The 17,560-nt window shown below is 43.2% G+C and overlaps 2 protein-coding genes across 3 annotated transcripts; both read right to left on the bottom strand.

Annotated features, from left to right (window-relative positions):
- Positions 1 to 539: 539 nt before the first annotated feature.
- On the bottom strand, positions 540 to 8,454 carry LOC101166539 (glycosyltransferase-like domain containing 1). 2 transcript variants are annotated; one of them, XM_078939053.1, is made up of 9 exons: positions 8,293 to 8,454; positions 7,581 to 7,754; positions 7,019 to 7,114; positions 6,119 to 6,229; positions 4,388 to 4,497; positions 3,581 to 3,725; positions 1,306 to 1,376; positions 1,135 to 1,226; positions 540 to 911 (listed from the first exon to the last, which is right to left on the bottom strand). In XM_078939053.1, the coding sequence occupies exons 2-9, from the start codon at positions 7,712 to 7,714 to the stop codon at positions 837 to 839; spliced, it is 834 nt and encodes a 277-aa protein (XP_078795179.1). In that variant the 5' UTR covers positions 7,715 to 7,754; positions 8,293 to 8,454; the 3' UTR covers positions 540 to 836. The 2 variants fall into 2 exon arrangements, with proteins under 2 accessions (XP_078795179.1, XP_078795180.1); XM_078939054.1 differs by having other exon boundaries at positions 6,119 to 6,226.
- A 326-nt stretch (positions 8,455 to 8,780) lies between these two features.
- Positions 8,781 to 16,781, bottom strand: LOC144988582 (tRNA-queuosine alpha-mannosyltransferase-like). The gene is made up of 4 exons (XM_078939055.1): positions 16,621 to 16,781; positions 13,020 to 13,210; positions 10,210 to 10,377; positions 8,781 to 9,671 (listed from the first exon to the last, which is right to left on the bottom strand). Exons 1-4 carry the CDS (start codon positions 16,633 to 16,635, stop codon positions 9,593 to 9,595), a joined length of 453 nt encoding a protein of 150 aa, XP_078795181.1. The 5' UTR covers positions 16,636 to 16,781; the 3' UTR covers positions 8,781 to 9,592.
- Between the last annotated feature and the right edge of the window lie 779 nt (positions 16,782 to 17,560).

Here is a 17,560-nt window from a genome sequence, read left to right as displayed (position 1 = left end):
TTGGAGGACGGCTGCAGCCTGAACTTTCCCAACCTGCTGGTCCACACTCTTCTCATCCTGCCTTGTCACTCTTTTTCCAGCCCAAATCCGCACAGTAGTGACAGAAGAAGAGTGAGTACCGTCGCCATCGCCCCGTCGCCATCGCCCCGTCGCCCCGCCTCCCCCTGGAACTGCTGACTGGAAAGGAATTATGCGACAGTTTTTGTGCAGTGGATTTGAAAACGGAAATGCAATCCCCCGTTTGCATTTTGGCATTAATGACGTCACAGAACGAGCGGTTGTTGAAGTAGAAAAAGAAAAATCGTTTTGCGGATTGATTTATCTTTTTTTTGAGTGAACAAACGCAGCTTCATTGTGAAAATGAAAAATACATTCTGGCATTGACTTTTATTTTGAAGTATGATCGACATCTGCTTCCGTATCCTAGGGCTGATGAGGATGGAGCTCAAAGAAACTTGATTGTGAGTCACTTTAATCGGTGTTCAATTTGGTGCTAAACGACCAAAAACCAATTTGATGTTAATGGAGCAAATCCTAAACACATAAGTATTAGTTTATTTTAAATCACTTAAATTACATCCATGTTGTAAAATTAGACTTTTTATTAAAACTTTACATACAAAAAAATAAAATAAAATAAAAAAATCACTTCAGTTCTACATTTAAGTGTTAAACAGCAACGGATTCCCTCATGACTCCATCATTAGGATGGGCCCGGTAGCCCAGGGGGACCGGGACCCACGTGTGCCAGTCCTCCTGGGCCCAGACCGGACCAGACCGGACCGGACCGGGACGCGACGGTCCAGATGCAAACATCCAGAAGAGCAGCCCTGCAGTCAAGCACACCCATCTGTCAGCAGAGCCAAGAACTGAGACTTCAGGGAGGTCCAGGAGAATTTAGAGGTGTCGACCTGCACAACCAGAACATGAACAGCCGTTTATCAAGTGTGAAGCGGGAAAAGAACGAAAAAAATCCTTCTGTTGTCTACATTTTTGTTGTTTTTTGGCTACTCCCTCAAATGATCAGCTTTAAAACGTTAAATCCGTAGATAAACCCTGAACCTGGACCTGCCAGGGTGCAACACATAGAAACTTTGGAGTTCCTCTTGTTGAAATAGAAGATGAAACTGTTACCGTGACAACGTGTCTGCGGGCGATGCCAGGCCTTTTACAGAGCTCCCTCAGCCGTTTGTATAGCTGCTCAGGTGTGGAATACAGGTACTGCACTAAATGACAAAGGGAAAACTGCCACCTTAGCTGCAGCTAGAAGGGACTGAAAGCTCAGTCAGCAGCAGGTGTGTTTACCTGGAAAGATCTCTGGGTACACCAACGCTTTAGGACACAGAGGAAAACAGCCACAGTGGACGGCTTCCAGCCTGGAACAGGTTAAAGGACATGAACTGTACAACAGCAGCTCCACGGCAAACAGACGTTAAAACAGCAGCAGGAAAACCTTTCAGCCACACCCCTGAAACAACCTGACCCCCCCTTAGCCACACCCCTGAAACAACCTGACCCCCCCTTAGCCACACCCCTAAAACAACCTGACCCCCCTTCAGCAGGTAAAACCAGAGGATGATTGAGGAGCAGCAGGACTTTAAAATCCTGCTGTCCTGAAATCCAGAGACTCAAGCTTTTGGAAAATAATCATCAAAATGAAGCTATGAATAATAATAATAGTTACATTTAGATGTTTGTAACTTGCCCTGTGGTGTAGTGGTTAGCCTGCATGTTCTCCTTGTTCATGTCTGGCTCCTTCCTTCAATCCAGAAACATGCATTTTATGGCAGACAGTGACTCTCAAGTGTTCCCTTTGATGGCGTCCTATGACAGCTGAGAGCGGCCCGTTTGGGAAAACCGTCTGCATGTCTGAGTGAACTTAAAGACTTAAGAAAAGCAGTGGTTGCTGCACGTCTGGTTTCTGAGCCTACTGTGAATGTAGCATTACAGTAACCATTGCAACAGAAATCACTTCTCTCTCGCTTTTCAGGGATTTGGTTTGTCCAGTGGGCAGCAGCAGAAAAAAACCATCAGCTCTCTGTGTAAATCTTCAGATGTGGACATGAGAGCCCTGCAGTTTTTACTGCAATTGTCCCAAAAGCCTTTTCACTCTTAGCATGTTCCACATCAGCTAAAGGTGAATGGAGAGCATTACTCCACACTACGTGACAGCAAAACCAGCGTTCATTCTGATAAAAGCTGGATGCAGATCTGGAGCAGCACGCCTCCTCTGGCCTTGGCCTGAGCATCAGACAGAAGCCCACATGTGATGTGGAGGGTTCAGGCCCCTAAAGGAAGGCCAGCCCAATGACAGAGGACATGCATGACAAGCAGGGGCAATTAAAATGTCATTCACCCAGACTAGAGAGACTTCATACACCAACAGCCTCCAGTTTGATCTCACAGCCACTCAGATCTAGATGTGAAACTTTAAGCCTCTGACATGAAAACGAGAACAATCCTCCCATTCTGAACGGTCTCCAAATTAAAGGAGCTGCTCCTGTGCCTGCAGGTCAACAGCAACTCCAGACGCGGCCCCCCTCCTCTGCTGAACATGAATCCAGGGTGCTGTTCAGCTGCAGGTCTTGACCCACCTGACTGACGGTGATCAGAGCAGACGCTGCAGCTTGAAGTCACACAGAGGATTCAGAGAGCTTCTGATGTTCAGAGAGCTCTTGATGAAGACCAAAGAGGGGGGGCCGCAGGTGTGATGTCAGCGAACAGTCAAAGCAGTGAAACCTCTCCACTGCCTGGATGATCTGGGCATCACAGCTGATCCTGTAACAGAACCAACGCCACCGCGGGAACTGCTCAGTAGCAATCAAACCTTCTTACTCCCCAATACAGACCTTCAAAAGATACAACAACCTGAAGAAAACACGAAGGAATCAAACCTTCAAGAACACTCAAATGTTTACAGACCCACTCCAATGAAAATCCTGCTCTGGGTGGTTTTACAGGGCTTGTTTCATGCTATTCTTAAGCCTTTCCTAGTAAACTGTTTCCACGTCTATAATCATGTTTGACCTTTCACACACAAATGAACGACGACTTATTCACACAACTCGGCTCAGCGGCCGCTGCCGGATTCTACCGTGTGGCCACTGAACCACTGGCACTTGGCTTATGTGACTGTAGCTTCAGGGACAAAATAGAGTCACGGGCTAACCTATGCAGCCTGTTGGTGGACTGTGTGAGGAACCTGGAGAAAACCCCCACGTGCACGAGGAGAACATGCAAACCCTAGTGCTATTGTGTGGGGTCCAGATGACCCCATGCTGACTTTGACATGCTATTCCTCCCATGACAAAGGTGGACAGGACGGGTCAGGTTCAGTGGGTTCCAGATGACCCATCTCCCAACGTTAACGTTTGAAAGGTCCAGGATTTGAACCAGCACTTTCTCACTGGAGGTCCAGAGTGCTAACCACTACACTACTGTACAGACCCAGATTAGGTCATTTACATTTGCAGTAAATGAGGGTGTCAGGCGAAGGGATGTAAAGGCTCGTCCTCTTTTTTGGTAACTGAGTTTAATTTCTTTGCTCTGACGGGTAAAAAGGAAGTTGAGAAAAACGTACATCGAAACCCCGAAGAACTCGTGGTTTGAGGTGGAGACGACAACATCTGCATCACACAGGACACGCAGATAGTCGTCCTTACTGGACAGAAAGCCCCAATTCAGAACCTGAGAGTCCAGCAAACGTCTAGATGAGGAGAAAACATCTGAAAGGAACAAGAAGGAAAGTGAACTTTACCAACATGTTGATATTTTTGGACAGCAGCCACGATGCACGTGGGAGGAGTCATCTAGATTCCTCACAGTGGACCATCTTCTGATGCCACTTCCAGCAGGATAAGGCTCCATGTCATCAAGCTGGAATCATCTCAGACTGGTTTCTAGAACATGACCATGAGTTCTCTGGACTCAAACGGCCTCCACAGTCACCAGAACCCAATAGAGAACCTTTGGGATGTGGTGGAACGGGAGACCAGCATCATGGATGTTCAGCAGACAAATCTGCAGCAACTGATGCTGTCATGTCAACATAGACCAAAGTCTGAGGAATGTTTCCAGAACCTTGTTAAGGTGAACCTGGTGAGTGTGTGAAGGATTAGGTGATGAGAGAGAGAGAGAGAGAGAGAGAGTATAGAAGGAGAAAAAACTGAAAGCATAAACGTCATAAAATCTGTTTGCTTCAATAATTTTACTTTTTTTTTTGCACATTTTGTTTTTCTTTTTTTAGATTAAAGAGATTCTCCGACATCCTGCAGTCCCCTGAAACAAACATTCAATATTCAATGTTGAAGAACTTCAGAAGACTTTCCTTGTTACAGACGATTCAAACGCAGAGTGTGTGTTAGCGTGTGCCTTTACATGCGTGTACCTGGCACATCCGTGAAGGTCTCTCCCAGCACAGACACCTGAAAGGGGAGTTCCTGCTCCTTTAACTTGAGCAGCGTGTTGAAGAACAGCTCGGGGTTTTTGTCATGCTCCCTTCACACAAACACAAAGACACCTTTAGTGAGACACCGGAAGACAGGTCTGACTCAGCCATGGAACCTCCTTTAGGTTGTTCCTACTCAATATAATGAGTGTTCACCATTTGAATCTACCACGCCCCATCCAGTGTCCTGGAAATTTCCCAGAAGTCTCTGTGAAGAACCAGTGTGCATCGGTGCTCACTAGATCAGACCACAATGCATTGCATTGGAACAGTTTTAGCCAAAAAACATGTATTTTTTTAACAAACCATCAACATTTTCCTCTTAAGAAGACAGTACGTCAGTGGACATATCGATGAGATATTAACTTCAAAAAATCGATGACGTCACAGCCGCCGTTGGTGTCCGAATTGCTTTTAAAGTCCAGGGCATTACATAGAGCCGCACTAGATCGTTTTTTAGTAGTTAGGGATTCGGGCGGGAATTCGGACACGGCCTAAGAACTAGAAGTCTGAACTGTGGAGATGTACTTTTGTTCAATGATTTTCAAAGCCCTAATTTCTTTTTTAATCACTTGGACTGACACCCTTTCTTGAAACCCTCCTGATGTTTAGAACATCTGTGATCGGTGGCCCCCTCTAATGAAGACTAGCAGTCCTTCAACAGCAGAGATGTGCAGCGTTAGCGTTAGCGTAGATCAGTCCAGGAGGCAGAGACGCTACATGTTGTACATTTTTTCATCCTGACGCCTACAAACAAGCGTCTCTCCTGAATGACGAGCAACACATTATTTACATAAATGAGCAAAGACAAAATGCAATAATGAGGTCTGTCATGTCCGGGTCAGTGACCTGCTCACACGGTGTCTCCTGGGGAGGAAGACGGACTCTGGCAGCTTAGAGAACATGAGCAGCGATTAAAACTCCTTGTTTGTTTTCTGCTCCAGCTGTACGTCAATCCTCTGAGGTAAAAGCTGATCCTGATCAACATTAATCTGCCTCACAGATTTGACCCCCCACCCCACCCCTGTAGCAGCTTCTTCACCTGGAACAGCTGTCCCCCCCTCCCTTGGTAGCAATATGACATCTGTAATCTGAAGATCCAGGTCACTCGCAGATTAAAGCCAAAACCTGATGAGGCACAGCTTCAATCAGAGATTAATAGACAGCTCTGTGGAAATCCTCATTCAGGCAGCAGAATCACGGCCATAATCCATCTGTGTGTCTGTCCACAGCAGATTACCGCACGCTGCTTTGTTACTGATACAAAACAAGGTGACACAACTCCCGCACAACTGCACCACAAATCCCAAAGGACCCTCAGCCACAGGTGGACCAGAGACTGCAGACCCCCATCCAGAATCTTCACCCACAGAGCTGTGAACAGATGTTCTGGGCCACACCAGCATCTATGCTAGCATCTATGCATCTATGCTAGCTGTTTCATCCAACCATCAGCCGGCGCATGGACCCAAACTGAATGGCTCAGGTGTTCATTCTGATAAACAGCAACCATCATTCTGTTCCACCTGCACACAAACAGAAATAAAACTCATGTTTCTTTGTCTTTTCCTTTTCTCAGAAGGGCGGGGTCCCCGGGTTTTTATTCAGGTCTACCATTGAAACATCCAGCCGCCCTAGAGCCCTGGATAAGTCCCATCCTCCTCAACTTACCACCGGTGAGGCCACACAATGTGCAAAGGCTTCTCCTGGTCGCTCAAGGGCTCTCCACATGCAGGCTGCTGGACCGCACAGGAGGACTGAGGTGGGTCCTCTTCACACCTGCTGAGGACCAAAGCATCCAGGTAGTTAGCTCATCCGCTTTCAAACTCAAAATGCTCCAAGGAAAGCTAGTTTTGTAGGTTCTCTAGGAATTGCAGACAGCAGGAGAAAGTAGTTGAGATTCTGAAAGAGCATGATGGGAGGAAGCAGTTTAACGCACGGCCATTACTGAGTCTAGTCCTTTGTCTTTTTCACCGTTGCTTGATTAGTAGTGATGCTTCCACTAAAAACCATTTGCTCTAGCCTGATCCTTGATGATGTGTTTTGTTCTAAAGTAATCCTAAACCTTACAATACTCGCTCAGAATTATACTGTGTCCGTTATAACCTAGAAATGATTTTCTGTGTATACCATGGTCATAGTGAATCTTCAGTTCTGATCAGCTACAGGGGGTCCCATTAAAGAGCCACTCCAGTTACATTTTCGGGGGTTTTAACATGTTCTGGTAGCATTTTTCTCATTATGTATAGATGACACAAAAAAGAAAATTAGGATTCAAATTGCAGTTCTGAGTATTTCTTTATTCAAATCATGAGTCAGGAGCAGATACAACAGTCTGAGCACCACTGCTCTAGAACATAGTGGTTTTTAGATGTCACTGATAAAAATGGAATTGTGTTTGAAGCTTTGGAGCTTCATCGTTTTACCAACTGGAAGATGGACAGGAGACATTTTCTAAGATTACATCTAGTGTTTTTTACTCTATGATGGGGCAACGGGATAAACAGTGGTTTTAATGTCTTAAGCCCCCCCACCGATGGCCTTTGCAGGTTAAATGACTCAACTGCTCACCTCTGCATCAGACGGTCCTCGTCCCGGCATGAGCTGTGGTCTGAGGGACACGTCACCACAGGCCGTGGCTTCAGCAGCTTGTGTTGAGGCAGTAATCTGGTAAAACAGCGTCAATGAGGAAAGTACGAGGAAATACTTCTGATAAACTCCACCGCCGTCCCTCCTAGACACATGAAGCAACAATGTCCAAAAACCCCCATCTTCCCGTAGTGGTGGAGGTGTTGAGTTAATTACTTTGAAAGAATGATTACTTTACATTAGTTAATGGATGAAAATGTAATTAAATTACTTTAGTCATAAACTATTTTAAAAATCAATTCACTACTTCTTGCACAAACAGGATCCTCCTCGTGTTTCACTTCATTTTATTTTTACAGTAATGACTCTTGCTAATTAAACCGGTTCAGGAAATAACCTTGGCTTCTTCAGAATTCAGACAATAGTGTCTGCTTGGGTGTATGCAGACTGAAAATGTGACCCCAGATTATCGGGTAACTGAACTCTGACTCACTTTGAGCGCACCCCTGGTGTCCAGTCACCCTAAAATCATCATCTGACTGACCTGGTGACATCGGGGAACTGAACTGGGTAGCTCAGGACCACACACTTGGGCCGGATCAACTCATCCAGGTTTTTGGGTCTGTGGTCCGGGATCTTCTTCATGTGACTCGGGATGGCGGACAGGAAGGATTCCATGTTGAAGTGCGAGTTGAACACCACCACGTCTGACACCAAGCTAAAAAACACCGACCCACCAACATTTAGAGGAGGGGTTTACAAGTGTGACTGTGGGGTCTTCACTCATGATAACTTAGATCAGGTGTTACTACATTTGGAATGAAAGTTCTCAGTGTGTACTTCAAAAAGTAATTCAGAACTCGTTATTTTACTTTCGTTCCACTCATAGAAATCCTCGAGGGCAAAAAACTTGCACAAACAAGATGCTCTGGTCTTTCATTTAACTTTATTTCTAAAGCAATGACCTCATGCAAAGTTGATCTGGTTCAAGACATAATCTGGCCTCCTTACATTTCAGACACCGGTGAGAATGACACAATAAGTAGGGGCCAAACGGATCATGGTTGCTAATTCAAGCATTACATTTTTTTAAATAAACAATCCATTTATGGGCTGCAGATGTGTTAACTGCTGCTCATCTGCACTGTGAGGCAGAGCTCAGCAGGAACTCCCTCATGGATCTTTTACAGACAGCGTAGCTGCTCTCAGATCTGCCATGACCCACATGGCTGACAGCAATAAAAATAGGGGTTTACCATGACAGCACTTGGTTGTATCCATATTGAAAATCCCTGTCCTGGTCTTTGCGGACCGGATATGCCAGCTGGTTCTCGTGGAAGTACAGCACCTTCTTCAAGCGAGCCAGATCTGGCCTGAGAGCTACAAGCTCACATAGGTTTAGAACGGAACTGCAAAACAGGACTCTGCACAGACAAACAAGATATCTTTAAATTCCCAGACAGTTTGAAAACCCGACATTCAATGATAAACGATGACCTGTTTTAACCAATATTAACTCTGTAGCTGTACACTGTCCTTCTCAAAAAAATATACAGGAATATCTGTGTTTTCTGTCATGGACGGAGGGGAAAAAAGTATTCAGTCAGCCACCCACTGTGCAAGTTCTCCCACTTAAAATGATGATAGGTAAACCTCAACTATGAGACACAAAATGAGAAGAAATAATTCAGAAAATCACAATGTCTGATTTTTAAAGACTTTATTTGTAAATCATGGTGGAGAATACGTTTTTGATAAAAAAGAAAAGTTCAACTCAATATTTCATTATATACCCTCTGTCTGTAATGACAGCAGCCAAACGTTGTCTGTAAGTCTTCACAAGGTTTTCACAAACTGTTGCTGGTATTTTGGCCCATTCCTCCATGTAGATCTCCTCTAGAGCATTGATGTTTTGGTCCATTCCTCCATGCAGATCTCCTCTAGAGCAGTGATGTTTAGGCCCATTCCTCCATGTAGATCTCCTCTAGATCAAAGATGTTTTGGCCCATTCCTCCATGTAGATCTCATGTAGAGCAGTGATGTTTTGGTCCATTCCTCCTTGCAGATCTCCTCTAGAGCAGTGATGTTTTGGCCCATTCCTCCATGTAGATCTCATGTAGAGCAGTGATGTTTTGGTCCATTCCTCCTTGCAGATCTCCTCTAGAGCAGTGATGTTTTGGCCCATTCCTCCATGTAGATCTCATGTAGAGCAGTGATGTTTTGGTCCATTCCTCCTTGCAGATCTCCTCTAGAGCAGTGATGTTTTGGTCCATTCCTCCATGTAGATCTCCTCTATAGCAGTGATGTTTTGGCCCATTCCTCCATGTAGATCTCATGTAGAGCAGTGATGTTTTGGTCCATTCCTCCTTGCAGATCTCCTCTAGAGCAGTGATGTTTTGGCCCATTCCTCCATGTAGATCTCATATAGAGCAGTGATGTTTTGGTCCATTCCTCCATGCAGATCTCATATAGAGCAGTGATGTTTTGGTCCATTCCTCCATGCAGATCTCATATAGAGCAGTGATGTTTTGGTCCATCCCTCAATGTAGATCTCCTCTAGAGCAGTGATGTTTTGGCGGAGAGGAAGGATTCCATGTTGAAGTGCGAGTTGAACACCACCACGTCTGACACCAAGCTAAAAAACACCGACCCACCAACATTTAGAGGAGGGGTTTACAAGTGTGACTGTGGGGTCTTCACTCATGATAACTTAGATCAGGTGTTACTACATTTGGAATGAAAGTTCTCAGTGTGTACTTCAAAAAGTAATTCAGAACTCGTTATTTTACTTTCGTTCCACTCATAGAAATCCTCAAGGGCAAAAAACTTGCACAAACAAGATGCTCTGGTCTTTCATTTAACTTTATTTCTAAAGCAATGACCTCATGCAAAGTTGATCTGGTTCAAGACATAATCTGGCCTCCTTACATTTCAGACACCGGTGAGAATGACACAATAAGTAGGGGCCAAACGGATCATGGTTGCTAATTCAAGCATTACATCTTTTTAAATAAACAATCCATTTATGGGCTGCAGATGTGTTAACTGCTGCTCATCTGCACTGTGAGGCAGAGCTCAGCAGGAACTCCCTCATGGATCTTTTACAGACAGCGTAGCTGCTCTCAGATCTGCCATGACCCACATGGCTGACAGCAATAAAAATAGGGGTTTACCATGACAGCACTTGGTTGTATCCATATTGAAAATCCCTGTCCTGGTCTTTGCGGACCGGATATGCCAGCTGGTTCTCGTGGAAGTACAGCACCTTCTTCAAGCGAGCCAGATCTGGCCTGAGAGCTACAAGCTCACATAGGTTTAGAACGGAACTGCAAAACAGGACTCTGCACAGACAAACAAGATATCTTTAAATTCCCAGACAGTTTGAAAACCCGACATTCAATGATAAACGATGACCTGTTTTAACCAATATTAACTCTGTAGCTGTACACTGTCCTTCTCAAAAAAATATACAGGAATATCTGTGTTTTCTGTCATGGACGGAGGGGAAAAAAGTATTCAGTCAGCCACCCACTGTGCAAGTTCTCCCACTTAAAATGATGATAGGTAAACCTCAACTATGAGACACAAAATGAGAAGAAATAATTCAGAAAATCACAATGTCTGATTTTTAAAGACTTTATTTGTAAATCATGGTGGAGAATACGTTTTTGATAAAAAAGAAAAGTTCAACTCAATATTTCATTATATACCCTCTGTCTGTAATGACAGCAGCCAAACGTTGTCTGTAAGTCTTCACAAGGTTTTCACAAACTGTTGCTGGTATTTTGGCCCATTCCTCCATGTAGATCTCCTCTAGAGCATTGATGTTTTGGTCCATTCCTCCATGCAGATCTCCTCTAGAGCATTGATGTTTTGGTCCATTCCTCCATGCAGATCTCCTCTAGAGCAGTGATGTTTAGGCCCATTCCTCCATGTAGATCTCATATAGAGCAGTGATGTTTTGGCCCATTCCTCCATGTAGATCTCATGTAGAGCAGTGATGTTTTGGTCCATTCCTCCTTGCAGATCTCCTCTACAGCAGTGATGTTTTGGCCCATTCCTCCATGTAGATCTCCTCTAAAGCAGTGATGTTTTGGTCCATTCCTCCTTGCAGATCTCCTCTAGAGCAGTGATGTTTTGGCCCATTCCTCCATGTAGATCTCATGTAGAGCAGTGATGTTTTGGTCCATTCCTCCTTGCAGATCTCCTCTAGAGCAGTGATGTTTTGGTCCATTCCTCCATGCAGATCTCCTCTAGATCAAAGATGTTTTGGCCCATTCCTCCATGCAGATCTCCTCTACAGCAGTGATGTTTTGGTCCATTCCTCCATGCAGATCTCCTCTAGAGCAGTGATGTTTTGGCCCATTCCTCCATGTAGATCTCATGTAGAGCAGTGATGTTTTGGTCCATTCCTCCTTACAGATCTCCTCTAGAGCAGTGATGTTTTGGTCCATTCCTCCATGCAGATCTCCTCTAGATCAAAGATGTTTTGGCCCATTCCTCCATGCAGATCTCCTCTAGAGCAGTGATGTTTTGGTCCATTCCTCCATGCAGATCTCCTCTAGATCAAAGATGTTTTGGCCCATTCCTCCATGCAGATCTCCTCTAGAGCAGTGATGTTTTGGTCCATTCCTCCATGTAGATCTCCTCTAGATCAAAGATGTTTTGGTCCATTCCTCCATGCTGATCTCCTCTAGAGCAGTGATGTTTTGGTCCATTCCTCCATGCAGATCTCCTCCGCATGGAGTTTTTGGGCTGTTGCTGGGCAACACAGACCTTCTACTCCCTCCAGAGATTTTCTACGGGGTTGAGATCTGGAGACTGGCTAGGCCACTCCAGGACCTTGAAATGCTTCTTATGAAGCCACTCCTTTGTTACCCGGGCAACGTGTGTTTGGGATGGTTGTCATGCTGAAAGACCCAGCTGTTTCATCTTTAATGCTGATGGAAGTCACTCCAAATCTGACCATACACGGCCCCATTCATTCTTTCCTTTACACGGATCAGTCGTCCTGGTCCCTTTGCTGAAAAACAGCCCAAAGCATGATGCTTCCACCCCCATGCTTTACAGTAGGTCTGGTGTTCTTTGGATGCAGCTCAGCATTCTTTCTCCTCCAAACAGTGGAGTTCTTACCAAAAAGTTCTATTGTGGTTTCATCTGACCATAGGACATTCTCCCAATCCTCTTCTGGATCCTCCAAATGTTCTCTAGCAGACTGTAGACGGTTCTGCACATGGACTGGCTTTAGCAGGGGGACACGTCTGGCCCTGCAGGGTTTGAGTCCCTGGTGGTGTCGTGTGTTACTGATGGTAGCCTTTGTTACTTTGGTCCCAGCTCTCTGCAGGTCATTCACTAGGTCCCCCGTGGGATTCTGGGATCTTTGCTCACTGTTCTTGTGATCATTCTGACCCCACGGGGTGAGATCTTGGGGGGAGCCCCAGATGGAGGGAGATTCTTAGTGGTCTTGTCTTCCATTTCCTAATAATTGCCCCTACAGGTGATTTCTTCACTCCAAGATGCTCACCTGTTGCAAATTCAGTCTTCCAGTCTGGTGCAGGTCAACAATCTGGTTTCTGGTGTCCTTAGACAGCTCTTTGGTCTCCATAGTGGAGTTTGGAGTGTGACTGTGTGAGGATGTGGACAGGAGTCTTTCTATAGATAACCAGTTCAAACAGGAGTCATTAATAAAGGTAACCAGTGGAGGACAGAGGATCCTCTACAGAAGAAGTTACAGGTCTGTGAGACAGAAATCCCGCTTGTTTGTAAATGAACAAATACTTATTTTCCACCATAATTTACACAAAGATTCTTTTTAAAAAAATTAGACAATGTGATTTTCTGGATTTTTGTTCTCATTTTGTGTCTCATAGTGGAGGTTTACCTATGATGTAAATGACAGGCCTCTGTCATCTTTTTAAGTGGGAGAACTTGCACAATTGGTGGCTGACTAAATACTTTTTCCCCCACTGAATGTGAAGCTCACCTGTAAGAAGTGCAGCAGGGAATGGCCTGACTGAAATACAGTGCAGCGGTTCTTGCTCTCCAATGCCATTTCTTGGCAGGAAGGGTGAAGACTGAGCAGTCAACAAAGTTTTTCTCCAGTAGATCAACGAGCTGTTTGTGAGATCCACCATAAAATGGCTCCACCAAAAGAATGCCAGAGCCAATAGAGATCTGAAAGAGGGAAGAACTGTCACTGAGCATGAGTCCCAAAACCATGGAGTCAGAGGTGAGTAGATGAATAAACACGTGACATGAAAACCACAAAGAAATGTGGAGGCAATTTAAGGGCCTATATCATGTAAAGTCCACTTTCCACTTCTCAAACCCATTGTTTTGGTTTATCTGTCTATCTCTAAGTCTTGTGTTTATTTTCATTTTTTTAAATAAGTAAAAGTAAGAAAATTCCTGAAGTCCTCAGACCAGCCCGTCTGGCACCAATAATCATGTTCAAAGTCAGTTCAGTCACCGTTCTTCTCTGTTCTGATGCCAGTTTGAACTGCAGCAGATGGTCTGGATCATGTCTACATGCATTGAGTTGCTGTCGTGATTGGCTGATTGGAAATGTGCATTAATGAGCAGGTGTATGTAACAAAGTGACCGATGAGTGCATAGGACTGAGTGGAATTCTGCATCCCAGTCAAAGTTCACACACAACAGTCACAGTTGCAGTGTGGTTATAGGAGTACATAACAGATATTTCATGAAGTAAAAAAAAAAAACTTCTCTGTGAGGCTTCAGACAAGACAGAACCGACTCAGCTTTCTGTCTGGGTTGAATAATAAAGTCCACTACTCTTACTGAACAAATGATAGCAGAAACAGACAATGGTAACCATACAATTTTTCCAAAAATGACGCCATGACATTAGTTCTGTCTTCCCAGTCCGTCAGGAGGTGGCTGGCTTATGAGCTCAAGCTCCTACTTCTTTCCCCAAATTCCATCCCAGGAACTGTTATTTCTTCCTCTATTTCGCTGCCCACAATAGGAGCTAGTGTAGATGCAGGCGGACGGACTCAAAGACAACTCAACCAGACAATATCTGCACCCTGCAGCTCTCTGCCACTCCTCATATCTGGAGAAGCAAATGAGACTTTCTGTTGCTGCAAGACAGATACCGGCCAGGCGCCTGAAAATAAATGTGTCAGAGATAAAAATCTTGATTGAAAATGCAAGCGCAATGTCACCCTTTGTGCTAAAAAATGTCCAATCTGTTTCCTGATTGTGTTCCAATAATGTGAAATGTGCGGGAAGGCGAGGGCTGATTAAGCTCAACTGTCAGACCTTTTGGCCTCTTAAATGAGAAAATATCAACTCATTTCAATTCCAGGTCTACATGGGAACTTCTACTTCACTGTTTCTTTACTCTTGAAGGCCAATTCAAGACCCCAGCAGAGGCAACAACAGCTGTTGGCAACAGGATAAAACATATTTACTTGCTTTTCACTCATTTATTAATAAAAATAAACCACAAAGATTTTTTTTAAAACTTAGCAGTCCAGCTTCAACAGCAGTTAGAAAATGGAAAACACCCAACAGAAAACATGATCAAAATCTTAAGGTTCCAGGTGTTTGGATGACTATAGTTGTAAATATTGGGCCATAAAAATAAAACTGAACTGAATTGGTATATTTTTAATGGATGTTGGAAGAAACCTACAGACAGAGAACTGGAATAACAGAAGCAGCCTTTGAACAGAGTCAATCCATCATCTACAAAAGATTTCTATTAAATGTATTATATTCTCATCTTGTGCTTGTCATGTCCATTAGCTGAGCTCTTTCATTTGTCCTTTTTCACCTGCAAAGTGCCTTTTGCTTGGAAAAGTGCTAAGGTTATTCCATTACAAAAGGAAGGCGATTCCCAAACAGGGAATAACCACAGGCCTGTCTCAATCATCAATAACGTTGTTAAAGTCTTTGAAAATATTATTAATAATCAACTATCTATCCTTCTCACTACTGTCAATCTACTATCACAATATCAATCTGAAGTTTTTGACAACTCCTGCACTGGTCCCACTTTCCTCGACCTTACAAAGGCATTTGATTTTATAGACCATTCCCTGCTTTTAGACATGGGCCTTTCTATTCCATCCATCCAACTTGTTCTTGCATCAGTGTCAGCAATGTGTGTCATATAGAGGCAGAGAGTCAAACTTTGTTGGCATAAATAAAGGAATCCCACAGGGTTCTTCTCTTGGGCCCTTGTTATTTTCTATATTTATTAATGACCTGCAAATGTAATATTCATCTGCATGTAGAATACACCGTATTGTATACTGTTCAAAGCCAAGTATTTATATTTCAGCATAACGTTACAGCAAGATTTCAATTCAGTACAAAAGTGGAGTTCATCCAATAAGTTTATTTTAAATAAAACAAAATATTACTCTATGCTATTCCAGAAAAAAAAACATGAATGCTGACAGAAAAAAACTAAATTTGTATTTTTTTTTAGATTCCTCTCCACTTGAGAAAACTGAGACATGCAAACATCTTGGTTTTTGGCTAGAAATTGGTTTATTTTTTAAAAGTCATATACAATCTATTACAGATAAAATAAACTAGTTTTAAAACACTATATCAATTAATTGCTTTAATTTCCTTGTCAGAAAAAGAATTTCTCAATTGTTGCTTCCTATTCTAGACTATTTAGACCTTTTTTACTTTAATACTACCTCAGCCTACTTCCATTCTTTAGATGTTATTTACAACAGTCTGTCTCTTTATTCTCCGCTGCCCCTAAAAGACACATCACTGTACAACGTACCAACAGTTGGGTTGGTTTTCACCATCAGTCAGATATTTGGTATTATTATTTACTGTTCATTTTAATGGATTCTTAATTTTCCTCCATATTTAAAGCAGCATCTAGTCCCTTCCAACCAAATGTATTTATATTTATGTATTTGTAGTTTCTGTGGAAATCATTCAGAAACTGTAACATCCCTCTTTGGTACCGTTCGTCCACACAGACACATTTTGAATGGAGTTCAGTAGATTGATCATCATTCATGCATTTAAAGATTTCTCTCTCTGAAATGGGAAAATGCGTCACTTTTTATGTTTCAGAATCACGTATTTTTTTATAATTAATTTATTAATTCTTCTAGGGAAATTCTACATACATAAATGTTCATGAATTAAAAAACCCTTAAAGATGTTCATATAAAATCAATATTTCACCAACAAAACCATTGAAACCTGAGTGTGAATCTTTGCAGACATTTATGTAACCCCCCCCCCCCCCCCCCATTTAATATTGTGCATGTAGTGTGCATTCATTGTATACTGCATAGAAGTTACCGCTCTGTGAACATCCCACGCGCGTGACAGGCTCCTCCGGAAGCTACATGCTAACAGCTGCTAGCATACTGCATTCATCTCTGTGGCTAACTCTGTTAGCTCTGCAAACATCCCACGCGCGCGACATGCACCTCCGGAAGCTACATGCTAACAGCTGCTAGCATACTGCACTCATCTTGTGCGGTGTTCAAAACGACAGAAACGTCTGGTCGTTTCTCTATTCACAACCAGCAGCAGAATGAGCGACAACTAAAGCTGTGGCCACAGACACTCACCTCCTGCTCCTGCATGCCCGCCCCTCTACGTCACTCACAGCACGTTTGGTCACGACGTCATCACATCAATTGAACGTCAGATGCAAACTTTGCATAACGTCGTCGTGGGAGTCTTGGCTGTGCGCGCCTGGGAGGCATGAGCAACACAACCTAACTACATTCAGGCCTGAAGTCAAACGTTGATTTGGGTTTATTGTATATTTAAAATAGTTCTTTATCACTTTCCAAGTGAAATTTTAATTAGAATAAAACATTCTCTTCCCACTGTAATGTTTATTTAAGTGAGGAGGCTATTTGATATAATATTTTGCAGTTAAGGTCTTAATTGCACTGTTTATTTAAGTTTTTACCTTAAAGTGTATGTAATTATAACAAAGACACATTAGTATTTATCGAAATTTTTATTTTAGTGTTGTGAAAGGACATTAAAATAATATACTGTGTTTTAAGTTGTTCTAAAATAAAATGTTTTCATGTACATAGTTTGCTATTTGCCTTCCCCCTTTTTTCCATAGAGAAAATTACAGATAACAATAAAGGATCAATAGGCAGTATGGATAAGAGGAGTAGTATCGGTAAAGTCTTAATGATACCCTTCCCTCAGCCAGCAGTTATGTTTGTATTATACCACAGTCTGGGTGAATACTCCATTCTGATTGGCTGCTGGGTGTGCATAAAAAAGTGATAACGCACACCTAAAAAAGTAGTTCCGGTCACATATCTTAAATGTTCTGTATCACTGCACCGGCTTCTTTAAACAAACTTTATCTTCATCATCTGGACAAAAAACAACCAGTGAGAGGTGAACTGTTTCTCTGAACTGATGCTTTATTTAACACATCGTGGTCATCAGCATAAGTATCGCTTTCCTTTGCCGCTGCAGTCGAGGTCGGAGGTCAGTGCGGCGCGTTGCCACGTAACCGTGACAACCATGACAGCC

The sequence above is a fragment of the Oryzias latipes genome, chromosome 21 (assembly GCF_053564925.1).
Source record: "Oryzias latipes strain Hd-rR chromosome 21, Olatipes_Hd-rR_3.1".
Taxonomy (NCBI): domain Eukaryota; kingdom Metazoa; phylum Chordata; class Actinopteri; order Beloniformes; family Adrianichthyidae; genus Oryzias; species Oryzias latipes.
This window is presented reverse-complemented; position numbering and strand designations above follow the sequence as displayed.

Excerpts from the sequence above, each read along its gene's own strand:
- LOC144988582 (XM_078939055.1), bottom strand. Across the intron at positions 10,378-13,019 it reads CCCTGCTGCACTTCTTACAG|AGTCCTGTTTTGCAGTTCCG; the intron begins GTGAGCTTCACA and ends TTGTCTGTGCAG. Across the intron at positions 9,672-10,209 it reads TACAACCAAGTGCTGTCATG|CTTGGTGTCAGACGTGGTGG; the intron begins GTAAACCCCTAT and ends GGTGTTTTTTAG.
- LOC101166539 (XM_078939053.1), bottom strand. The coding sequence starts at position 7,714 with ATGGAATCCTTCCTGTCCGCCATCCCGAGTCACATGAAGAAGATCCCG. Across the intron at positions 7,115-7,580 it reads CAGTTCCCCGATGTCACCAG|ATTACTGCCTCAACACAAGC; the intron begins GTCAGTCAGATG and ends CTGTTTTACCAG. Across the intron at positions 6,230-7,018 it reads GAGGACCGTCTGATGCAGAG|CAGGTGTGAAGAGGACCCAC; the intron begins GTGAGCAGTTGA and ends TTTGGTCCTCAG.